Source organism: Meriones unguiculatus, chromosome 1 (genome assembly GCF_030254825.1).
Source record: "Meriones unguiculatus strain TT.TT164.6M chromosome 1, Bangor_MerUng_6.1, whole genome shotgun sequence".
Taxonomy (NCBI): Eukaryota; Metazoa; Chordata; class Mammalia; order Rodentia; family Muridae; genus Meriones; species Meriones unguiculatus.
The window spans coordinates 139,638,728-139,659,811 of NC_083349.1; the positions used below are offsets into that span (position 1 = coordinate 139,638,728).

Genomic DNA, 21,084 nt, shown 5'->3' on the forward strand with positions numbered 1-21,084 from the left:
GAACCCACCTTCTAAAACAGGAGCAAAGACTTAATTCATCAAAGTCCGTGGTTCTTGGAAAGTCCCTAAATGTACTAAGCTTGCTGTTTTATTTTATTGTTCCACTTCTCATTAACTGTTGTTATTAACTGAGGTGTGTCAATTCAGGATGAAATTTGTTTTGCTCCCAAGCTCACCCTAAGAACAATGAGTGTTGGGCTGATCATGCTCTTCTGCTGGTGCAGCCCTTGCCTGATGGAGCCATTTCCCCAGCTCCTGGGTTCTGAATGTAGCAAGTTCACCTTTGCCTTTCCTTTCCCACAGCACCTCTTTACAGCTACAATGCCATGGTTTCTCTCCTAGTTCCTCTTATTTTTTTTCTGAAGTTAATAGAAGCCGTATTAAGCTTTAAATTAATTGATATAAAATGCTAAATGACAGTTCCACCACTGATTGTTGACTTTGGGTTTATTTCTTACCATAACTGTGGTGGTAGATGCTCACTACTTTCTCTTTGTTGTTATGGCTTCTTAAGGGTTAATAAAACCTGCCCCCTCTGACATGATGGTAGTGGAGAGAGAGAGAGAATATTTGCATTCTTTGTGCAGACTAGGATACATTTTCATGAAATGTATGTGAGTTGCAATGTGCTATGTTTATTTAATGTGGCAAATAGATTGAAAGTGTTTACAAGTCAAATGTCAAAATAAATTTAAGCTTTGATTGTTCTAATTTATTCTAATTTATAGTCTCCTTCTCAGACATGCTCATACTTCATTGTGGATTTGATGGTCAGCAGGCTTAATGATGAAATACTAGGATGTGTGGTCAGTCACCAGGCCCCATGGAGGGAGCGTGCCATCAGTCAATTGGTGTTTCTATCGGGAGTCTGCTCATAAGTCTAACATTAGAGCCTTATCGTCTCATTCCTCAGCAAAGCCCAATCCACACCAAACCCAACCAAACCCAACAAAACAACCAATTGGTGGTGCTGGTTGAGTCACCACATTGCCATTCCATGCTCTCTCCTGAGCTGCTTTGCTTAAACAAAGTTGTTTTAATTTGTAATTAACACAAATGAGAAAATACTTATATTTCTTTTATTTTTAATTACAACACAGTCACATCATTTCCTCCTCTTTCTCTTCCTTCCAGCTCTCCCATTCCTATTCCTGCTCCCATATAGGTTTTATGGTGGGAAAGGAAGGGGAAAATGAGAGAAGGGAGGGTCTTTAATGGGGAGGGTGCAGCATTTGACAGGTTTTAAGGATTGCAGTAGGCATTTAAAAGGAAACACCAGTTATTTTGCTTTTCTGTGAAGAACAAACCCTCTCCCTTTTTCCGATAGAAACTTGTTTCTCCTGTTCTTTTATGCTGCTGTAAGTTCTCTTACTGAGTTTCTCACTTGTAATCTAAATAATGGCCCTTGGTAACATCTTCCTCATAGAGCTTAAATACTTTTTCCTTGTACCAAAGGCTATGCTGATGCTTACCATTTACTTATTCTAGTGCTAGTGAGATTGATATTAAGCGTGTCATGTGACATCAGGTATCATCAAATAACCTTGACTGTCTGGGAGCTGTTTTACTTCTCTTGGAAAATAGTTCAGGAATGTATGTGGATGATGTGACTTGCCCAGAAGAAAAAGAGGTTGCAGATGAGGAAGCTTGGTTGACTGCATTTAGTTTCTTGCTTGTTTTAAGACTAGGATCACATCCAAAATTCATCAGCTCCTTTAAGGTTCTGGGTTTCTTCCATGTGGAGCAAGGAAAAGTTAAGGGCAAGGGAGCACAATCATCAGTTTATAAGGGCTGTCTTGTGGGTATCTCTGTTTTGCTCTAGAAAGAACAAATTAAGATGAGAGGAAAGAAATAGCTCGGAGTACTGTGAGAGAGAAAAAATTTATGTATAGCCTAATGGACCAGGCTGATTTTGGAGGACTGGCCAACAAGGGAGGGTGAGGTCTGCAGCTCACACACGGGGACTTTGGGGCTAAATGTGAGAAAGACATGATCACTAAGGCCTCCATTCTGAAATTGGATGGCTTTTATGCCACGTGGAAAGTGTGGGTAGTTTTACTTAGTATTAAATGAAAGTAGTGGAAAGAGATGGTATTCTAAATTTCCTCAAAGGCAGAATAGCAGATTTTTAAAACTGTAATTGCTATATTTCGGTTGCTTTTATCAATGGGCTTCTCTTAGATATTTACATACATACATATCTACATACATCACACTTTGATAATTTCCGCTGTTCCAACCTCCTTTTCTTATTCTTTCCTTTTACCTCTCCTACGGCCATGTGAACCTTTCTTGGTAGTCCCTCTGCTACTGTTTTTAGGATGCCTTTTATAAAAATTCTACTTGCCACATTAAAAAAGAAAAAAAAATGTGAAACTAGTATTTTCACTTAACTCTGTAACCACTACTTGTATCCATTTTCCTGCAGAGGATACAATCCCATTTTTCTTTGTAGAAGAACAATACTCTCTTAAGCATACACACCAGGTTTTCCTGATCCATCCTTGTGTGGATAAGCACCTGGAGAGGCTGTGGCTTGTCTCTGGTGGGTGGTGCTGCAGTAACCATAGCTATGTGTCTTTCTTGAAGAGTGACTTGCTTTCCTTTCAGTATGTACCAGTCACAGCTGGATCCTGTGAGTGTTTAGAAGTGAATATTTCTGAACATCCCATATTGTTTTCTATAAATATGATAATTGGTATATAAATGTATATATATGTATATTTACTAGTGTACTATACATTAATATGTCAATATACTATAAATTAGTACATTTATAAAGTATACATTTATATGTATATAGTACACTAGTATATATATGTAAACTTTATAAATGTACTAATTTATAGTTCATTTATTTATATATTAGTGTATATATATAAATATAGTAAAATAGTATATATATAAATGTACACTTTATAAATGTACTAATTTATATTTCCAACAGAAATTTTTCTTTTCAACAAATAATTGACAGTAGTTAAAAAAAACTAGACTAGCTAGGCTTCTGTAAGCTGATAGTGAGGTTGAACTTTCCTTTTTGTACTTAATTTTGTTTATTAACTATCTGTTACTTCTGCAATAACACACTAACAACAACACTGCCAAAACTATTTTGTATTTTAAACTATTTTTGATAGAGAGTCTTATTGTATATGTATGGCATGTCTAGAATTTGTTCCATATTTCAGGCTGGCCTGGGATTCACGTAGATCTTCCTGCCTCTGCCTCCCAAGTACTGGGTTTAAAAGATTATTCCATATTGCCTGGCCGTTAAGGAATATATTTTAAAATAATAATGTGACCTTATGTTAATAAACTGTTGACCTGAGCAATATGGCATCATGTTGTGGCAGGCTTCCTCTTACTAATAAATACACGGTCTGTTGACACATTCGTATGTTGTCTGGCAGGATATATGGCTCTTTTCTGTCCTACCATACTGAGTGGAACATATCCTTGAGCTGTGGCAGGAGCGTGAAACTCAGGAGCTGGCTCTGGGTACCAGATCCTTAGATACCATGATTTAAATATTAAGGAAAATGTATCTGCTTGACCAAATTTGGATTTTTTTTAGATTTTTTTTTAGAATTTCTTAGAATTTTGTCCTTTGCTTCATGCGAAAATTTTTAGGAAGGCTTTCAAAAGAAATATTGTCAAAGAACTGAAAATTACTATGTTAATATATTATATCACAGTTACCTAAAGCACCTTTGAGACCAATGAATAGCAAAATGATCTACTGTCATGCTTTCCATAACAGAAGTATGCCAATAGTTTAAATTATTTTTAGCCTTGAGTTAAATTGCTCTGATGTAATATACTTCTTTAATAATCTCTTTATATTTGACTCCAGATTCTTTTTTAAAATTAATTAGTTAGTTAGTTAATTTATTTTGTTCTTTCAAGACAGCATGGCAGCTCAGTCTCCAAATTGGTTCACTAGTAAGGGAAACAGGGACTCTCTTTGACATGAACTCAGTGACTGGCTCATTGGTTACCTTCCCGTGAAGTGGGAGCAAACTTACCAGGCCATAAGAGGAAGAAAACACAGCCAATTCTGATGAGGCCTGATAGGCTAGGGTCAGATGGAAGGGTAGAACACCTCCCTTATCAGTGGACATGGAGAGCCTCATGGGAAGAGATGAGAGAGGGAGGGTAGGATTGGGAGGGAATGAGGGAGGAGGCTACAGCTTGGACGCAAAATTGAATAAGCTGTAATAAATATAAAAAAATGAAAATTAAAAAAGAAGTATATGATGCAATATTATTTGAAAATAAAATAAATTATTTAAATTAAAAAAAAAAAAGACAGGGTTTCTCTTTGTAGCCCTGGCTGTCCTGGACCTCACCTGTAGACCAGGCTGGCCTCAAGTTCAGAGATCCTCCTGCCTTTGCCTCACGGGTTTTGAGATTAAAGCCATGTGCTACCACCTGGCTTACTTATTTTTTCTTTCAGGTGTATGGGTTTTCTGCCTGTCTACCAGGTACATGCTTTGTACATTTAGAGGCTGGAAGTGGGACATTGGTTCCCCTGAAACTGGAGCCACAAGTAATTCTGGGTATTGAACCTGGACCCTCTGGAAGAGAAACCAGTGCTCTTAACCGCTGAGACATCTTTCCAGGCCTGACCCCAGCTTCCTAAACTCTTGGTCGGAACCTCATGTGGAAATGGCAAAAGTGACTGTGAGAATCACGAAACTGTGTGAGGAGGACTGCCTTGGCGAACGCCCAGTGATCACAGATGAATTCAAAATCACGTTCAGAGCAAGCTCAGGGTGCTGCCGTAGGGGTTGCCTCGCAGCTGCTTTTAGTTTGCTTCCGCTACACAGAACGCACAAGCTCTGTGGACCCAGTTCACGTTGCCTGAAGCATCTTGGCTCGGCTTACAAGTGCTTTCAGCATCTTCCTACCACTATTCCTCAGCATTTAAGGTTTAAATTTAGACATTTTCAGATTATATTGCATTCGAAGGCTTGATTTTAAAAATTGCCATTTGAATTGCAGACTTAAGTTACATAAACTATTATTAAATGAACTCTGATTTAGGAGTAGGACTAAATTTTTACAAATTCTGAGTTGGCCCTAAAAACACTTTTGTTTTTTGTGCTATGTATTTATGAAAATTAGCATTCACAGCATTGACAATTACAAAATCAAAATATTGATGTATGATGGAAAATATTGAAGATGTGTCTTACAGTATTAAAAAGTCAAGTTTTAAAATAAGTAAAGGGTATGATATATAAATGTGGGCAATTATGCTTACCTTATTAATATGCAAATGTCTCATCTTTCCTAAATAGAAAATATATATGCATACTAATGAATTGCGTAAAGGTTAATTCCTTGTGTTTTATTATCAGTAAATGTTTTATTTATATTTATTTTATAAACCCGTGTGTTTGGGGTCCTGTAAAAACATCTAAGGTGGAAAGGGGCTGCAAGATGAGAGTTTAAAAAGCTCTGTATTCAATAACTTCATATTACATCAGCTCCTTCTTCCCAGGTGCTCCCAGTATCCAGCAAGCCTAGAACGTGTGTGCGCAGTTACCTGCCTAGCTACATATGTGCTGTGCATATGAAGACAGCGTGAGTCCAGCACCCTAACTAGGCAATAATAGTACATAAAAATGTAAAATACAACTGAAGAGAGTGACCTGCTGCCTCCCAGGGAGCTGTGATGTTTCATAGAGCGTAGTGCGCGGAACTGAATGCTGTCTGCCCCTGTTTCCATCCTTACGTACTTTTCAAATCCTGTGTAACACATTTCTGAAAACTTAAAAGGGAAATGCAAATGGTAGTGGAAATAGCATTATGTCAGGCTTGCATTCAAAGCTATAGACCACAAATTTACACCCTATTTAAAATTTAATGTATAAAATTACCCCAAATTTCTAGGCTCTTCTTTTACTTATTTCCCTCTCTGGAGGCAGTGGAGAGCCACAGTGACATTTTGGCTCTCATATATTTTCAAAAAGTGTGTGTGTGGGGGGGGTGCTTTGAAAGCAATTCTGAAATTAGTTCATCCCGAAATCCTGGATGATCCTACCATAGAAGATCACGGGTCAGTGAGGATGTACACGCCGCTGTGTGTTTCTGTGGTGGCAGATTAGGACAAAACTAACAGGGGTTGTGTACCTTGATGCAGTCCTCATGCTGCTTTTAACTTGGCATGGCTTGTCTCTGGGATGATAGTTTCCACCGTGGCTAACACCACATAAAGCCTGGCTTGGCCCTTACCTAGTCTCCAGTTGGTTCTCCCTCTTTCCTCTATTAGAACTTTACCCTATTTGCTCAGTGTTCTTATGGCTTTAAAATGCTACAGCCCGTTATTACCTTCGAGCCATGTCTAATCTACTTGCGTTCTCTAGTTCGGTGATTTCATGAAGCAATGTGAGTTCACAGCCTTTGAGGCTCCTTTCGAATGCTTTGGATTTCTCAACACATATGAGCTGTTCCTATGCCTTTCTTAATTATTAGGATGGCACTACTTTTAATGTGTTGAACTTTCCAGATTAATTTGTTAATACCTACGTTTTCACTGCTTTTTTGATGCCAAAGGTCTCACTCAGAATGTCCAGCAATTGGTATGGCTTCTAGCACACATTTTCCGGTAGATAGTGAGCGGATAAAATGCAGGTGACATGGACCATGATTTGTCTCCCTGTTTAAAATCATTTCTTGCTGAGTTGGGGCAGATCAAACAAAATGCAGTAGTGAAACCTAGTACTTTTTATGATACATTATGAAGAAAGTTTTTCAGTGTGTTGTCGCTGCTGCTTTCCAAATCATCTTACTGAGAAGGAGCTCTATAAGAAGGTGCTCTACAATTTACTTGAAAGACAACTAAGTAATAGCATAAACCCAGTATAGGAAGAAGTCAGTGGGAACGAGAGAAGTTCTGAGCAGAATAACTTTCAAGCGTGTGTGGTAAAAGTTATCCTGCCGTCCTAGCTTATGTAAGGGGATACCTTTGTAGTATTTGTTTTAAACAGCCACTCCTGTCTTTGACTGGCAATTTTGGATGACTTGCTATTAAACGAGCCCCTGCAGGTTCTTAGTCACATGGCTTTGCTTATTTTTATTTAAGTTTTTTTCTGTTCCATTTATCACCAAACAATCCGTGTCATCTGAACTCCATGAAATAATGGTGTTCTCTCTAAAACTGTAGCCTTAGTTCACAAATGTGCTCCCCTGGGGTTTTGGAGGTTGGTTAGGTTAGGAGGCACGAGCAATGCCAGGCTGCCCCGCACACCGAGTCCTCACACAGAGCTGGGAGATCGCTGCTTTCCTTAACTGGTGGAGCAAAGGCAGTTGAAGAATCTTCCTGCTGGCAGAGAGTTGGGAGGACTCTTGTTTTGGTTTTGTTTTGTTTTGTTTTTTTAATTTTTTAGCTTTTATTTAATTTTTTTTCTAACAGAGAAGGTGCCTTCCTTCTAAGCTACATTCTTTTAGAAGTGGCTGTAATCTGAACCTTAGAAAACATTTAGCTGTTGATTGACCATCCTCCACTCATAGCTAGTAGAATTGTGAGAACCATCAGATCGATAGAGGAATAAATACAGAAAGAAAAGTATCTTAGTAGGCCCTGTACCCACTGGACACTTGGCAAATACGCTTATCTAAATTTTTATTTATAACAATATCCATAGATTTTCTTTTTCCTCGGTCCTTAAAAAATTAGTGTTGTTAGTCTTTGACAAGCACTCAGAGAAATCCATCAAACTTTGTCTTCACGTCCTGTTTGTAAACCTGAGATTGGAATGTTTTAGAAGAACATGTTGATGTAGTTGATTAGATGATAATAACAATTAGAGTTCTATTTCATTTTTACGGTACTGATTTGGCCAAGGTTATCATGGCGATGTATTGTTTCCATTCTCCAAATCACCTATTTTCATGGCTCAAGGCATGCTCTGGTAGACTGGGTGTTATCATTGCTCATGATCTTGTATCTTTTTCTTTGTGTTTCCCATTCTACTGAGAGGGAGAAAACCTACTTAATTTTTTCACACTGTTTCATAGTTATATGGTAACATGGGATGTAAAGTAGGAATATTACTACTGTATTCCTTGGCATTCTATGAGTGAATAAGGCATCTGTACATGTATATAATATAGGATTGATTTTATATAAATAAGTTAAATGGTCTGTCTGGCAGAGGGCAAATGAGAGAGGAAGAGAGAGTGAGAAAGAAGTGTCATCATATTTTGGGCTCCTGACTATGAAGTTACTTTTTCTCATCTTTTTGTTTTCTTTTTTTTTTAAGCCTGGTAAAACACCCTAAAAATCATTGCTCATTTTGAGTCTGACGTTCAGTGTTGGCAAAAGTTTCCTTGTTATTTTCCTTCTTCCCAAGTTAATAATAATGTATATTAATACAAATATCAATAACAGTTTTGAAGTGATATTTTCTGTTATAGGAAAATATCAGATGTTTTAACTGATTTCTTCAGGAATGAAATGGATCAAGTCTCCCATTATTCATTGGAAGGAGACCTTGTTCCATATACCTCACACACATTTTTTTTTTTTTTTAGTAAAGCTCTTTTCATGCTATAATTACTTAATTTTTGTTGATTATATGAATAAAAATATTGCTAAGAGAAAGAAGTGGGCCTTTTGTTTCCTACTGTTTTATGACTTTTGAAAGATTGGGAGGCCGTGATTTATTGCATGCATGGACCTGAATTGATTTGCAGATATATAATGAGAACATGTTTTGTTATCCTCATAAAAGAAGTGTTTTTCTATGAAATATTAAGTATTAAAATGCTGAGTTATTGAATGCTGGGTTACTGAGAAGCAAACATTGCCTTTATGTTATTTTGTGGATAAGAATTTTGGCTTCTTATTGCCTGTATTTTTTTCTTTGTAACTATTAAGGATTAATTTACTGTAAGTTTCTGACCTTAATAGTCCTGATATCGTGTCAAATACTTTTGAAAAATTGTTTTGATATGTTTGGTTACTTTATTTTAATAATGTCACTTCTGAGAACTTAAGAACAAATTTTGTCTCTCCCAGCTTGGAAACTGGTATCCCAAACACCAGGGAAGTATCTATAGCACACTCTGATTCCCTCAATGGGAAGTATTAGGAAGGTGAATTACACCCCACATTGAATTCATTGTTTGTACAAGAGATTATTAAATGCTATTCATGGGAAGCCCAACTGGATTTTTAAATTGATAATCCCAGACAGTATTCTGTATGCTTTAATTATAAATTGTTGGTCTCTACTGTGGTCACATAATGCTATGATTTTTAAAATATATACCAGTTAGAAAGGATGAAGGTAAACACATATTTATGACATCTACAAATATCATGAACTATTATGTCTTGAAAATTCTAGTACAGAAATTAGAAGTTTATCCTGATTTTTATAGTTGCAGGGAAGTTTTGGGGGAATTTTTCCCTTCCTTAGCAAACTTATTCCTTTAAAATTTGCTGTTTTATTGTGAATTTTGTGATTGCTAGATATTACAGTTTGAAATTTTTAAGAGTCAGTGGGAAAAGGATCTCTTGGGAGCCAGGTGAGTTTCCTTGTAAGAGATATAAACATCTTGATCAGTGCTAAATTTTACCTCCTTGAATTTAATTTTTCCTTTGCTTGGATGACTAACCTCCCTAAGCTAAAATAAAATCTGCTGGTGCTGGACAGATGGTTCAGTAGTTTAGAGCAATGACTGCTCTTCCAGAGGACCAAGTACTTCCTAGCACCCCATGACAGCTCAGAACTGTCTGTAATTCCAAGATCTGACACCTTCACATAGACATGCATGCAGGCAAAACAGTTCTGGGAAATAGATAGGATCCTGTGTTTAATCAGCCTAAAGATAGTATTAGGCTAGTCTTAGTGATACAGAGAATAAAAATCAATATATTTTTAACAAGCTCCTATGTCAGCATATTTTTATAAGTTATGTATTTGAGCTCAAAAGTTCTGTGATTTCTGAGTAGTGTGGTACGTACAGCTACAAACCAATGTACATAAAAAATAAATTATTTTAAAAATCCACCTTTCTGGAGACAAAAGCATGCTGTAATATCCAACTAGTAACAGTTGTTTGTTAGCCCTTCAGAATCATGTTCTATATGTAATTGTACCTGTTGTACATTCATTCACCTGACAGCACATGAGTTCATTTGCATCCGTGTCTTTGCATATCTAAGGCAGTGTCCTGTAATATTAGGACAGCCAGGATATCACCAGCTAACAGATTTCACCTCCATGTAACGACACCAGTTTTGTGCAGGCAGTGTATTGATTATCAAAACTTCATTACACAATCGTGACTATTTTCACCTTGTTTTGGCATGCTTTCTTTTCTAAAATAGGGAGTTTTGGTTGTGCTAAAATATGTGAGACTATTGTCATTCTTTTCAAATAATTTTTGTGTGAGATTGTTTTTGTCCCATAAAGATAAGTACGTCACTGGGTATTTGTGGAGGTCTGAGCATCAGAATGTTTCTGCTTAAGTAAACTTCACTGCAGCTGGTAATTCCATGGGGTCCAGCTCACCTGTAAATCACATGTGAGTCATTTGACTAGTGCACACTTATGTCGTGACTGGTTAGGAGGTTGTATAGGAATATTAAGCTCTAGTCTCATTGTTGAAGCAGAATTCTTTCTTGCTGATGCATTTGATCAAATCTTAAACGAAACAATAACATTAAGTACTTGCATCGATTTGTTAGTGACAAAATAATTTACATGCCTTCTACTATTTATTTATTAGTTGGTCTTATTTCATGGCAATTTTCAAAAGAAGTAATATCTGGTACAAATAATGAAGTAAATGTGGGGCGTGATTTCGCCTTCCTAATGCTTGGTATGCATTGTAAGCTTTAGATATTGGCTGTGATGGCTTCTCATGAAGGTAAATGTAAAAGAAGCACAAGAAACACACTCAGTTTCTTCCCAACCTATACAATAACTGCATCCTAATAGGTCATACTTCAGCTCTTAAATTTTTGATAAATAGCTGATGCTCACAAAGCTCTGTCCATGGTGCTGAAACCTTTTATGATCTATGAGCATGTCTTACTGATAAATTCCAACGTCAGCTTCTGTGTGATAGTGATTCATCAGGTTGTAAAGTTTGTGCTTGGGAAACACATTTGAATTAACAAGTTCCATATTTCAGTTTTGTAGAAATTAACACAGTTTGTCCTTTCATTTTTAAAGAGTTCATAGCAATTACCTTCCACATTGTCAAAAACAGCTAGGGTTTAATTAGAAACTGTCAATGCTAAGACAAAGGAAATGTGTAATATCAACAAATAAATTGATATGGCTGCCATGCTGGGAGTGCTTACAGGCTGCTGGTAATATGTACTCAGCTACTGCAAAGTGTTAAACAGCACAGCAGTTATTAATATAGAAGCTCCTAGCTGGAGAGAAAAGCAATTTGTCCATTAAAACTATGGCTTATTATTTAAGATCGGTATTTATGATTTAGAATGTTTCCTTTATGCAAAGAAGTTGTTTTTGATGAATTGCTTTTATTAGTGAGATGACTGAACTTCTCAATCTCAGTAGTTTTGTTAATTTTTCAAGTAAAATTCATTCATATAAAGGATTTCAAAATGGTATTTTCATGTTATAATCTGAAATCATTTTAACATATGTTTTTAGATACTTTATAGACATCTTACTGGATTGTTCTTTATTGCTGTATTTTACCCTAAATCACCTACAGAGTTCATTCTCAGTTAAGGAAACTGTTTCCTGGCATTTTTTTATCAACTGTATTCACCTGTAACCTGTGTTAATGAGAGGTTCTGGCAGGGGGATCATGAGTTCAAGGCCACCCTATGTTACATAGCAAGTTTAAACTGAGTCTAGTTTTCATAGATGGATGCTCTTTCTAAACCTAAACTGCATTTTATTTTACAGTGAACACTGGAATCAGTTGTATCACATGTTTTCATATTGGAAAAGAGAAAAATGTAAGTTAGAGTTTCAAAAAGTTGAACCTTATAAAGTTTTGCTACTTACTCAGATTTTATAGTGAAATTCTAAAACTCTGCTGTTAAAATGGAACATGTGATTTCCTTACTGTGTTTCTGGTGTAGCAGGTTATTAAATTACTTATGACATCGTTGAAGTTCATTATTTGAAGTCTCAAAGAAATGTGAACATACGTTTAGATAGATAAGTCCTACTGAAATATGGCAAAAGTTTTGGCATAGCACCAACTTCCAGCTAATTGATTAATTGTTAATATTAGGCCTTGACATACCCCAGTATTGGATTTACATCCTTTAAACCAAACATTTAAATCTTCTTCCAAAAGCTCCTTCTTTGAAAAAAAATCTTTAAATGAATTCATAATTTTCTGGAGGATTTATTTTAATTAATAACGTGTTAAATATAACATTATAGCCTTTTAGTATTGATAAAATGCTATCTAACATCCATTTTTGTGTATCAGAAAAATGTGGTTTCCAAATCCAATAAAAGTCTCACTGTTAACATTCCAAATGTGACTGTAGAAAACACCTTTAAGAAACACTGGTATCTAAATGACTTCTAATCAGATGCTATTTCCCAGAAATTATTCTTTATTTAGAAACAAAAACAAGACAAAAGCAATTGATTTTAATCCAAAATGTATTTTTCCTTATAAAAGAGGTCCACATACTCACTGTGTCTACTCTACAGAATTTGTCCGTCACACCACGTGTCAATTCAAGTTTATCTGGTCACTGCAAAAGCTCGTGGCTAATAATGTGTAATACAACACAGGAGGAGAGGTTGCTCAGTTCAACTACTCTTCTATACTTAAAAAAAATACAGAAATGTTTCTGGTCACATTAACTGTAGTTCTGACATAAAAGTTACATGAAAGTTCTAGAAAATGGAACTGTTTTATTTGGTTGCCACAGTACCCTTTGAAGCCAGCCGGTTAAAACGCTCAAGTTTCCCGTGTTTCCGCTGGTCAGGGGCAGCACTGAAGCTTCCTTCCGGAAAGTGACATTCCTCTGCCTGGTTTTTGTTGTTTATTTATTTATTTATTTTTTAAGCGCTACTGCAGTCCTGAGCTCTTCTCTGAAGTGGGTTTGGTTGACTGTTTTAGGACACGTTTGTGGGTACACCTATAGTAGTTGCTTTTACCTCCAACGATGCCCTTTTGTCCTTGCCGGCTTCCCAGAGGTTGACGGGAGGAGGGTAAAGCTCACTGAATGCCAAGGGCGGCTTGGAAAAGTGAGGCACCACAGGGCTGTGTTCACCCTCTCGCTTCACTTCTTGCGAGACACAGCTGAAAAGACACATCACACCAAGGAGCCCCAGAAGGCCTCCGAGGCAGGCCATGAACAGCATGTGGCTCTTCCCATATTCCTTTTCGTCACGGTCCAAACTTTTCGTGGTGACATTCACGCATTGTTTCCTGCTTTTCTGGTAGATGGTGGGAATATCAACACAGATTTTGTACTCAGTGGCTGGTTTCAGATGGGTTAGGTTATACACCTTGACGTCAGACGGTATCCGAGCACTTTGGGCTGCATGAGAGCCTTCAGTCTTAACGAAGGCTGTCCACTTAACACTGGATTTGAAGATTTTCGAGCTCGCTTTCCAAGACACCAGAACGGAGTTGGCCTGGACGTCTCTCACCTTAATATTCAGTGAGGCGTTGTTATCCTGAGGAATAGACCCTCCCACTTTGATCATAACAGACTTTAAGTCAGCGCCGACCAGGTTAGTGGCCATGCAAGTGTACAAGCCCCCTTCGTTTGGGGTTATCCTGCTTATGTCTAGCGTGCCTTCGGAGTGAACATAGAACTTTTCTCTCAGCGTGTTTGGCAGCAGTTTCTGACCCGAAGGTGTGATCCAGTAGATTTCAGGCTGGGGCTCGGCAGTGGCTCTGCAGTGAAGGGACAGATAGCTGTCGGCTTCCACCTCCAAGCTCGAAGGAAAGCTCTCGGGAGCTATCAGAGGGAGGCAGATTTCCATCATATCCCGGAAATGCACCTGCCGAACCTTCTGGCCTTGGAACTCAGGTGGGTCCACACAGAAGAGAGAATCCGGTTCCATAAAGCGAATGTTGGTTTTGTTCATGTTAATCCAGCGGATTACGCAGTCACAGCGGATGGGGTTGCTGTGGATGCTGATCTCCTTGAGGTTTGGCAGGGACTCTATGGTTCCGCGGTAGAGGGCGCTGAGGGCGTTGCTGTTGAGCATGAGCGATTCTAGCTTGGGGAGTCTGAAGAATGCGTTGGGATGGATGTAAGACAGCCTGGGGTTGTTAGTGGCTTCGATTTTCCTCAAGTCCGGCAGGTTATCCACAGCGAGACTGTCGATGGACACGAGCTCAGGCATGCTGTTTATCCCCAGCTCCTTCAGGTGCAGCATGTTGCTGAAGTCACCCCTCCGGATTCTGTTGATGGGGTTTTTATTTAGGTCCAAAAACTTGAGGTTTACAACCTTCTGAAGAGCCACCTGGGGTACTTTATTAAGCCTATTATCATAAAAAGAGATGCTTTCCAAGTTTTCCAGTCCGACCAAGGCATCATCTGGGATTTCCGTGAGGTTTATGCCCGCTATGACCAGACTGCGAAGCTTGAGGAGAGGCCGGAAGTTCATGTCTTTGATGCTGATGATGGGGTTGTCCCCGAGCATCAGAATCTCTAGGTTGGGCAGAGCGTCAAACCACTTACTGTTGATCATCTGCAGCCTGTTTGAGTTGAGGTGAAGCCGGAGAAGGTTGTGAAGGCCAATAAAAGCTCCGGGAGAAATGGTGGAAAGCAGGTTGTGATTAACGTAGAGTTCTTGTAAGTTGCTCAGGCCATACAGACACTTTTCAGGCAGCTCCGTTAATTTGTTTTCCTCCAGGTACACAGAAAGAAGCTGCGACATCTTTTGTACGTTAATATTGGTGACTGAAGATAAATTGTTTTGAGATAAGTCCAGACCAGTAAGGTTTACTGGGAAGTCCGTGGAATGTTCAATTCTTGCAATATTGTTAGTCTGTAGGAGCAGAATCTGTGTGTCCGCAGGCAACCTGGCTGGGAAGTTTAAAAGCCCTAAGTCATTACAGTCCACTGTAGATGCTTCCATATAGATGGATCTGGGGGTAAACCAAGGCCTGACTTCACATGTACACAATTTTGGACAATCCGCTTTTTTATCTACAGCTTGTACTAGTGTAGTGATAGCTAGGCCAAGTAGCACATGAATTTGGAGTGGCATGTCCTTCATCTTAGCTTTCGTCTTCAGAAATTCCATAGGCCCTTAAGGATTCCAGTCACTGCCAATAAGTTCAGTCCGAGCCGACTGATGAGGGAAGGATTGGCATTTGTCAAATGATGAATGCCATAGAACTGTACATGTTTTCTTCATGGAAATAATAATGAGTGCCACACATGTATTTTTCCAAAATTGCATGCATAGTGGAGAAATGATGGTTGCTGTTCCTTCTGTGATGGAGTGTCGATGGACTTTTCGAAGGTGGTATATGTATAGATGGTCATAGGAAATGGAGCGATTCATTTATTAGAAGCCTAAGATTCAAATCCCATGCTTGTCCAGTGCTTGCAGCTGTAGAGGCATATTCTAAATGCAATCAAAAGAGGAGAAAAATTAGCTCAAGAGGAAAGTCCATAATTAATGTTTAACTAACTATAATTAATTCACATATGATATTGTTAGAGTTTACAGTTCTTTCAGTACATTTTGATGACTGTGGCACAGATATTAGGTGGGTAAATAAATTTAATCTTCAAAAGACTGAAGTTTCATTAAGCATAATAAATATGCTTCCAGAATTTTCATTTGTTTCAATTCTTTGTTTATATTTCTAATTTTACTTTATTATATTTTGCTTTGTCTTTTGAATTAATGATAGTGAAAAAATAACAATAGCCTTGAAGGTGTGGTATACAGAAATAATACTGTTTTATTATAATGAAATAGTGTGACTGTATTTCTTCCCTCAGAGTCAGCCCTTGGGAGCAAAACTGTTCCTGACTGCTGAAGGAGCCAAGGAATCATGTTTAACACAGTTCCCTACTTTCATTTTACCTCTCTCTATCCTCTGCTTTGTATAAGAGAGACTTGAGAGTTGCGGAATTTGGAGGCCATCTAATCTACCTTACTGTATAAAATTAACTTCAGGTTAGGATTTGATTGTCCTTGAAAATGATTTACTCAGCAAATTATTACGTCAGTAACTAACAATAAAAAGCAACTGCTTTATGGCAAGCAGAGTGGATATCCCTTCTTTAAGTGGACACCAGCATCTTTGTCACAGAAAAATAAGGAGTTCCAAAAGCAAATTACAGTTTGAGGTATGCTCCACTCAAGAGGACAGAGTCCTGGCAGGTCTGTGCTCCGTCTAGGCAGGTGCTGGTGAGATGCTGCCACTCTTCACTTATTTCAGAGTCAGGCATGGCCAGATTCTTCATTTTGGGCTTGTTGCCTCCCCACATTTATGGATAAAATGGCATAATTGCATGAGAATATGGCCAACACACATAAACACATAAGCATAAATGGCGTGTGTTCTCTGCGGAGATGTAGAAATATTACTATTTTAACATAAAATTATAAATCACCTGCAGTCCAAACTCACAGCTAACTTGTCTCTTCCCCTTAGCACTCAGAAGTGTGATTTTATGTCTCGGTTAACTACTAACTCGCCTTGAGTCAGGGACCCTGGAATGGTTTTCTTCACTGTTTAAGCCTGTGTCTTCTGGGAAGCCTGCCTTCCAGATAACTTTCCCTCCTGCCTCTCAGCGTTTTGTGCTTTCAGTCACACCTCCTGGAGAACAGGAGACTTGCTTGCCTTTTCATCTCCAGTTTCTGACCGTGGGAACTGGATCACGTGTGCCAGTGAATGGAGTCCGCTAAAACGCACATTTCCATCACTTTACCTGTAGCGTAAGCAAGCCATTCCTTCCTTTTTTAATCTTAAATAAAGTTAACTGATGTAATTTGATTTGTTTTACTAGTTACAAAAACTGTTAATTAACTATATCTTTACATAATTATGAATTATTAATTCTGAGGATAACACAAAGGAATACGAGACTCTAAATGTCAAATCCTGCAGTGGTTCTCAACTTTCCTAATGTTGTGACCCTTTCATACAGTTCCTCATGGTGACTCCCAATCATAAAATTATTTTATTGGTACCTCATTACTGTAACTTCTCTTCTTTTATGAGTAGTGATGTATACATACCGATTTGCAGGATATCTGACATGTGGCCCTCAAAAGGCTCAGGACCCACAGGTTGAGATCCGCTGATTTCGAGTGACCCATGGTGTATAGAAATAATACTGTTTTATTATGGTCAAATAGTATGCGGGCACTTCCTTCCTCCGCGTGAGCCCTTGAGAGCAAGAGTGTTTCTGACTGCGGAATGAGCTAAGCAGTGACATCTAGCACAGTTCCCTACTTTCAATTCCACCTTTCTCTTTACCCCGCTTCATTGAAATGGCTTGAGAGTTGCTTGCACGGTTCATTCATTTATCGAAAAAGTCCGTGTTTCAGTTACTGGGTTAGTTGCCACAAGAGAAAGAGATCACTTTGACGTTATCACTTTCTATAGTGAACTTTCAGTCAGGAGGCTCGAAGCACTAGGAAACAGATTGGTGGAATACATGCAAGAGTGAAGCCAGAGATATGGATGGCTACAGGAATGGCACCTGAAGATAACCAGTATAGAAGCTCATTACCTCTTATGTCCAAGGTGAAGGAAGAGCCTAGGTGGAAAGCGCAAAATAATTTCCGTTTTTTCATAAATCACTCAGCTGAGAACAGAGGAGCCATGACTTCTGCCAGCTAATTGCTGTATCAGGTTCCTCCAGCTATGGGAAGCGGAGCCAATATCCTGCAAGTTAACCGCAGCGTGGATTATTAAGCGGCATGATTAATATAGAATGTAACTTTTCATCTTGAAATTTTTTTGGTGGGTATCTTTGAACATTTATATTTATGCTTAATCAGAATATTTTTCTGGTTCCATTTCATCAATTGCATGGCTATAACCTGGAGACAACAGAGCTTGACCTAGGTTCATCCAGAAGACTTTTAACATAAGAGTTCTTGTGGTGGTGTGCTTGTTCAGGCTGAGGCATGGGAGGTCTGTCAATAACCCGCTATTGCGGGTTATTTGCACAGCCCTAAGGCAGAAGCAGTATTGTGTTACTTCTCAGTGCTTCAGAGCTTCTGAGTGTCCCTGTTAGCAATTGTTCTGTTAGCAGTGGCCCTGTGAGCTAGGCTACTGAGATCCTGTCTAGCCACGTGCTCCTAACGAACAGGCCCTGAAACCTTACAGTATTATCACTCCTGCTTGGCCTCTCTTGCCTTAGACCACATGCCTAGTAAGGGTAGGGTGTGGTTAGGACACACCCCCCTCTTACCTGCTCAATTATTTTGAGACTGTCATGCTGCCCACATGTTAACAATTTAAAAAAAAAATTAAGATCTAGTACAGTGGTTTATTTTGTTTGTTTGTTTGTTTGTTTGTTTTTGTTTTGTTTTTTAATTTGGTAAAACTCTCACCTTCAGGTTTTGAAGTTTAGAAAATTCATTTTGCCAAAGCTAGTAAAGATGAAGGCCTGACTCACACAGCTAAACTTAAAAGGATCTACTATACAAAGCAGAAGTGTCATTTTATTACAAGAAGTTTGAGTGAAAGAAAGACTACAACTCCTAGTTCACTGGATTCTTTTTATCTTCCTCTTTTTCTATTTATTGATTTATTTATTTTTTATATTAATCACAGGTTATTTGCTTTGTATCCCAGCTGTAGCCCCCTCCCTTCCTCCCTCCCAATCGAACCATCCCTTTCTCATTTTCTCCCTGCCTACTGGATTCTTTAAGAATCTACTCAAACTGAGATAATTTGTCATAGACAATATATTAGGTTATTAGATGTGAATATCTGTATAGTGACTAATTATTTTTCCTAGATATTTAATGATTTGATTATTATTCTTCCTAGAGCATAATATTATTGTGATTGGGATTATTATTCAGCTCAGTTTATTTGATTATATTAATACACTTAATTGGTTGATCAGAACTTAGTTAATAGTTTGCTGATTAATAACTTACGAGTGTGTCTTTCTATAGTTTTTACTGAATGATATAAATTCAAACAATAATTGTCATAATTTAAAAAATGATTCTGGGATCCAACAATAAACAACAGTCAGAAGGGAATAGAGAAAAGATGCATCCCCACACTTTTATGGCAACTTTCCCCTATTGATAAAAGATAAAAATTCTACCTTTCTTTATGAACTGTGTGTGTGAAAGTGAGAAAATGATGGCTGTTACAGCCATTTTAAAATATAGTTAATTTTTTTAAACTTATGTTTCAGCTTTGCCACTGTGAAAATATTTACCACTATTGGCCATTTGAGGATTTGGGCTATATAGTTGATTTTAAAAGTTTTCTTCCTTTTCCTAAGCATTGGTATAAAAAGTTTAAAAATAACTAACTATGTAATTAAAGGTAAGTTGACCAGCTTAACTGTACCTTAAGTAAATTTCTCAGAATTTCAAAGATCATTCTCACTCCTCTTCTCCCAGGACCCAGCATTCCAGCTGCCATTCAATGGTTTTGATCACACATAATGAAAGATAAAGACCTTTTGAAAAACATTTCAAATTTAGGAAATTGAATTCGATCATGACTGATATACTTACAAGATTTCCTACATTCCATCATTTATCAAGGATTCCATACTTCAGGGAAAAATCTCTAATTTTCACTTAAGTCCTAAAGATTTTAGGAGTATATGTTATGAATTGACTGATGAATTCATGAAAAGTACTTAATGTGCAGACAAATTTTCTTACTCTTTTCCTTACAATGTGTTGCTTAAAGCCTGAGCTGTTGTTGTTCTGTTCAGGAAGTTGTCTCCTGTGCCAATGAGTTCTAGGTTCTTCCCCACTCTTTCTTCTAAGAGATATAATGTGTCTGGTTTTATGTTGAGGTCTTTGATCCATTTGGATTTTAGTTTTGCGGAGGGTGATAACTATGGATCCGTTTGAATTTTTTCTTTTTTTCTTTTTTTTTTTTTTTTTTTTTTTTTACCTGTAGACATTCAATTAGACCAGCACCATTTGTTGAAGATGCTGTCTTTTTTCCCATTGTATGGTTTTGGCTTCTTTGTAAAAAATTAAGTATCTGTAGGTGTGTGGGTTTATTTCTGGGTCTTTGATTTGATTCTGAGGTATCCCAGAAGCAGAAAGACATATATAGTATATACTCACTTATAACTGGATATTAGCCATATAATATAGGATGAGCATACTAAAATCTATAGTTCCAACGAAACTAAACAAAGAGAACTCTAGGGAAGATGCTTAATCCTCATTCAGAAGGTCAAACAGAATATATATTTGAAGTGGAAGAAGACAGGGAACAAGACAGGAGCCTTTCACCGAGGGCCTCTGAAAGACTCTACCCACTCTAGCCAAACTTTGGGCAGAGTGTAGGGAATCTTTTGGAAGAATGGGGAGATAGAAAGACCTGAAGGAGACAGGAGCTCCACAAGGAAACCAACAGAGCCAAAAAATCTGGGCCCAAGGGGCCCTGCAGAGACTGATGAATCAACCAAAGACCATGTATGGAGAAGACCTAGACCCCCTGCTCAGATGTAGCCCATGGCAGCTCAGTCTCCATGGTAGTTCTCTAGTAATAGGAGCAGGGGCAGTCTCTAGCCTGCTCTTTGATCACCTCTCCATGGTTGAGTGACCTAACCAGCCCACAGAGAAAGAGGATCCACACAGTCCTGATGAGACCTGATAGACTAGGGTCCTTCTCCCCTATCCGTGAATTAGAGAAGGGCATAGGGGAGGAAAGGGAGGGAAGTAGGGTAGGGCAGGGAGGAGATGAGGGAGGGGCTATCCCCTTGATAGAAAGAGTATAAATTATAATTAATAATAATAATAATAATGACTTAAGCATATGCAGATATATGTTACTAAGAGCAGAGTGCAAGTTTTCTTTTTATTTTATTTTTTATTTTTAAGGAGTTTTTTATATTAATTACAGCTTATTCACTTTGTATCCCACTTGTAGCCCCTCTCTCATTCGCTCCCAATCCCACCC

The 21,084-nt window shown here is 38.0% G+C and overlaps 2 protein-coding genes across 4 annotated transcripts in view; one reads left to right on the plus strand and one right to left on the minus strand.

The window, feature by feature from the left end:
• Positions 1–21,084, plus strand: part of Immp2l (inner mitochondrial membrane peptidase subunit 2) — an 829,626-nt gene that overhangs the window by 363,644 nt on the left and 444,898 nt on the right. The gene's annotated exons all lie outside the window — the stretch shown is intronic.
• Positions 12,609–21,084, minus strand: part of Lrrn3 (leucine rich repeat neuronal 3) — a 30,883-nt gene continuing 22,407 nt past the window's right edge. The window contains exons 2-3 of one of the 2 annotated variants that reach the window (XM_021650918.2): positions 17,693–17,847; positions 12,609–15,566 (exon numbers count right to left, since the gene is read on the minus strand). In XM_021650918.2, coding sequence (XP_021506593.1) covers positions 13,089–15,239 — 2,151 coding nt within the window. In that variant the 5' untranslated portion in view covers positions 15,240–15,566; positions 17,693–17,847 and the 3' untranslated portion in view covers positions 12,609–13,088. The remainder of the gene's footprint in view (positions 15,567–17,692; positions 17,848–21,084) is intronic. The other variant, XM_021650919.2, reaches the window with a different exon arrangement.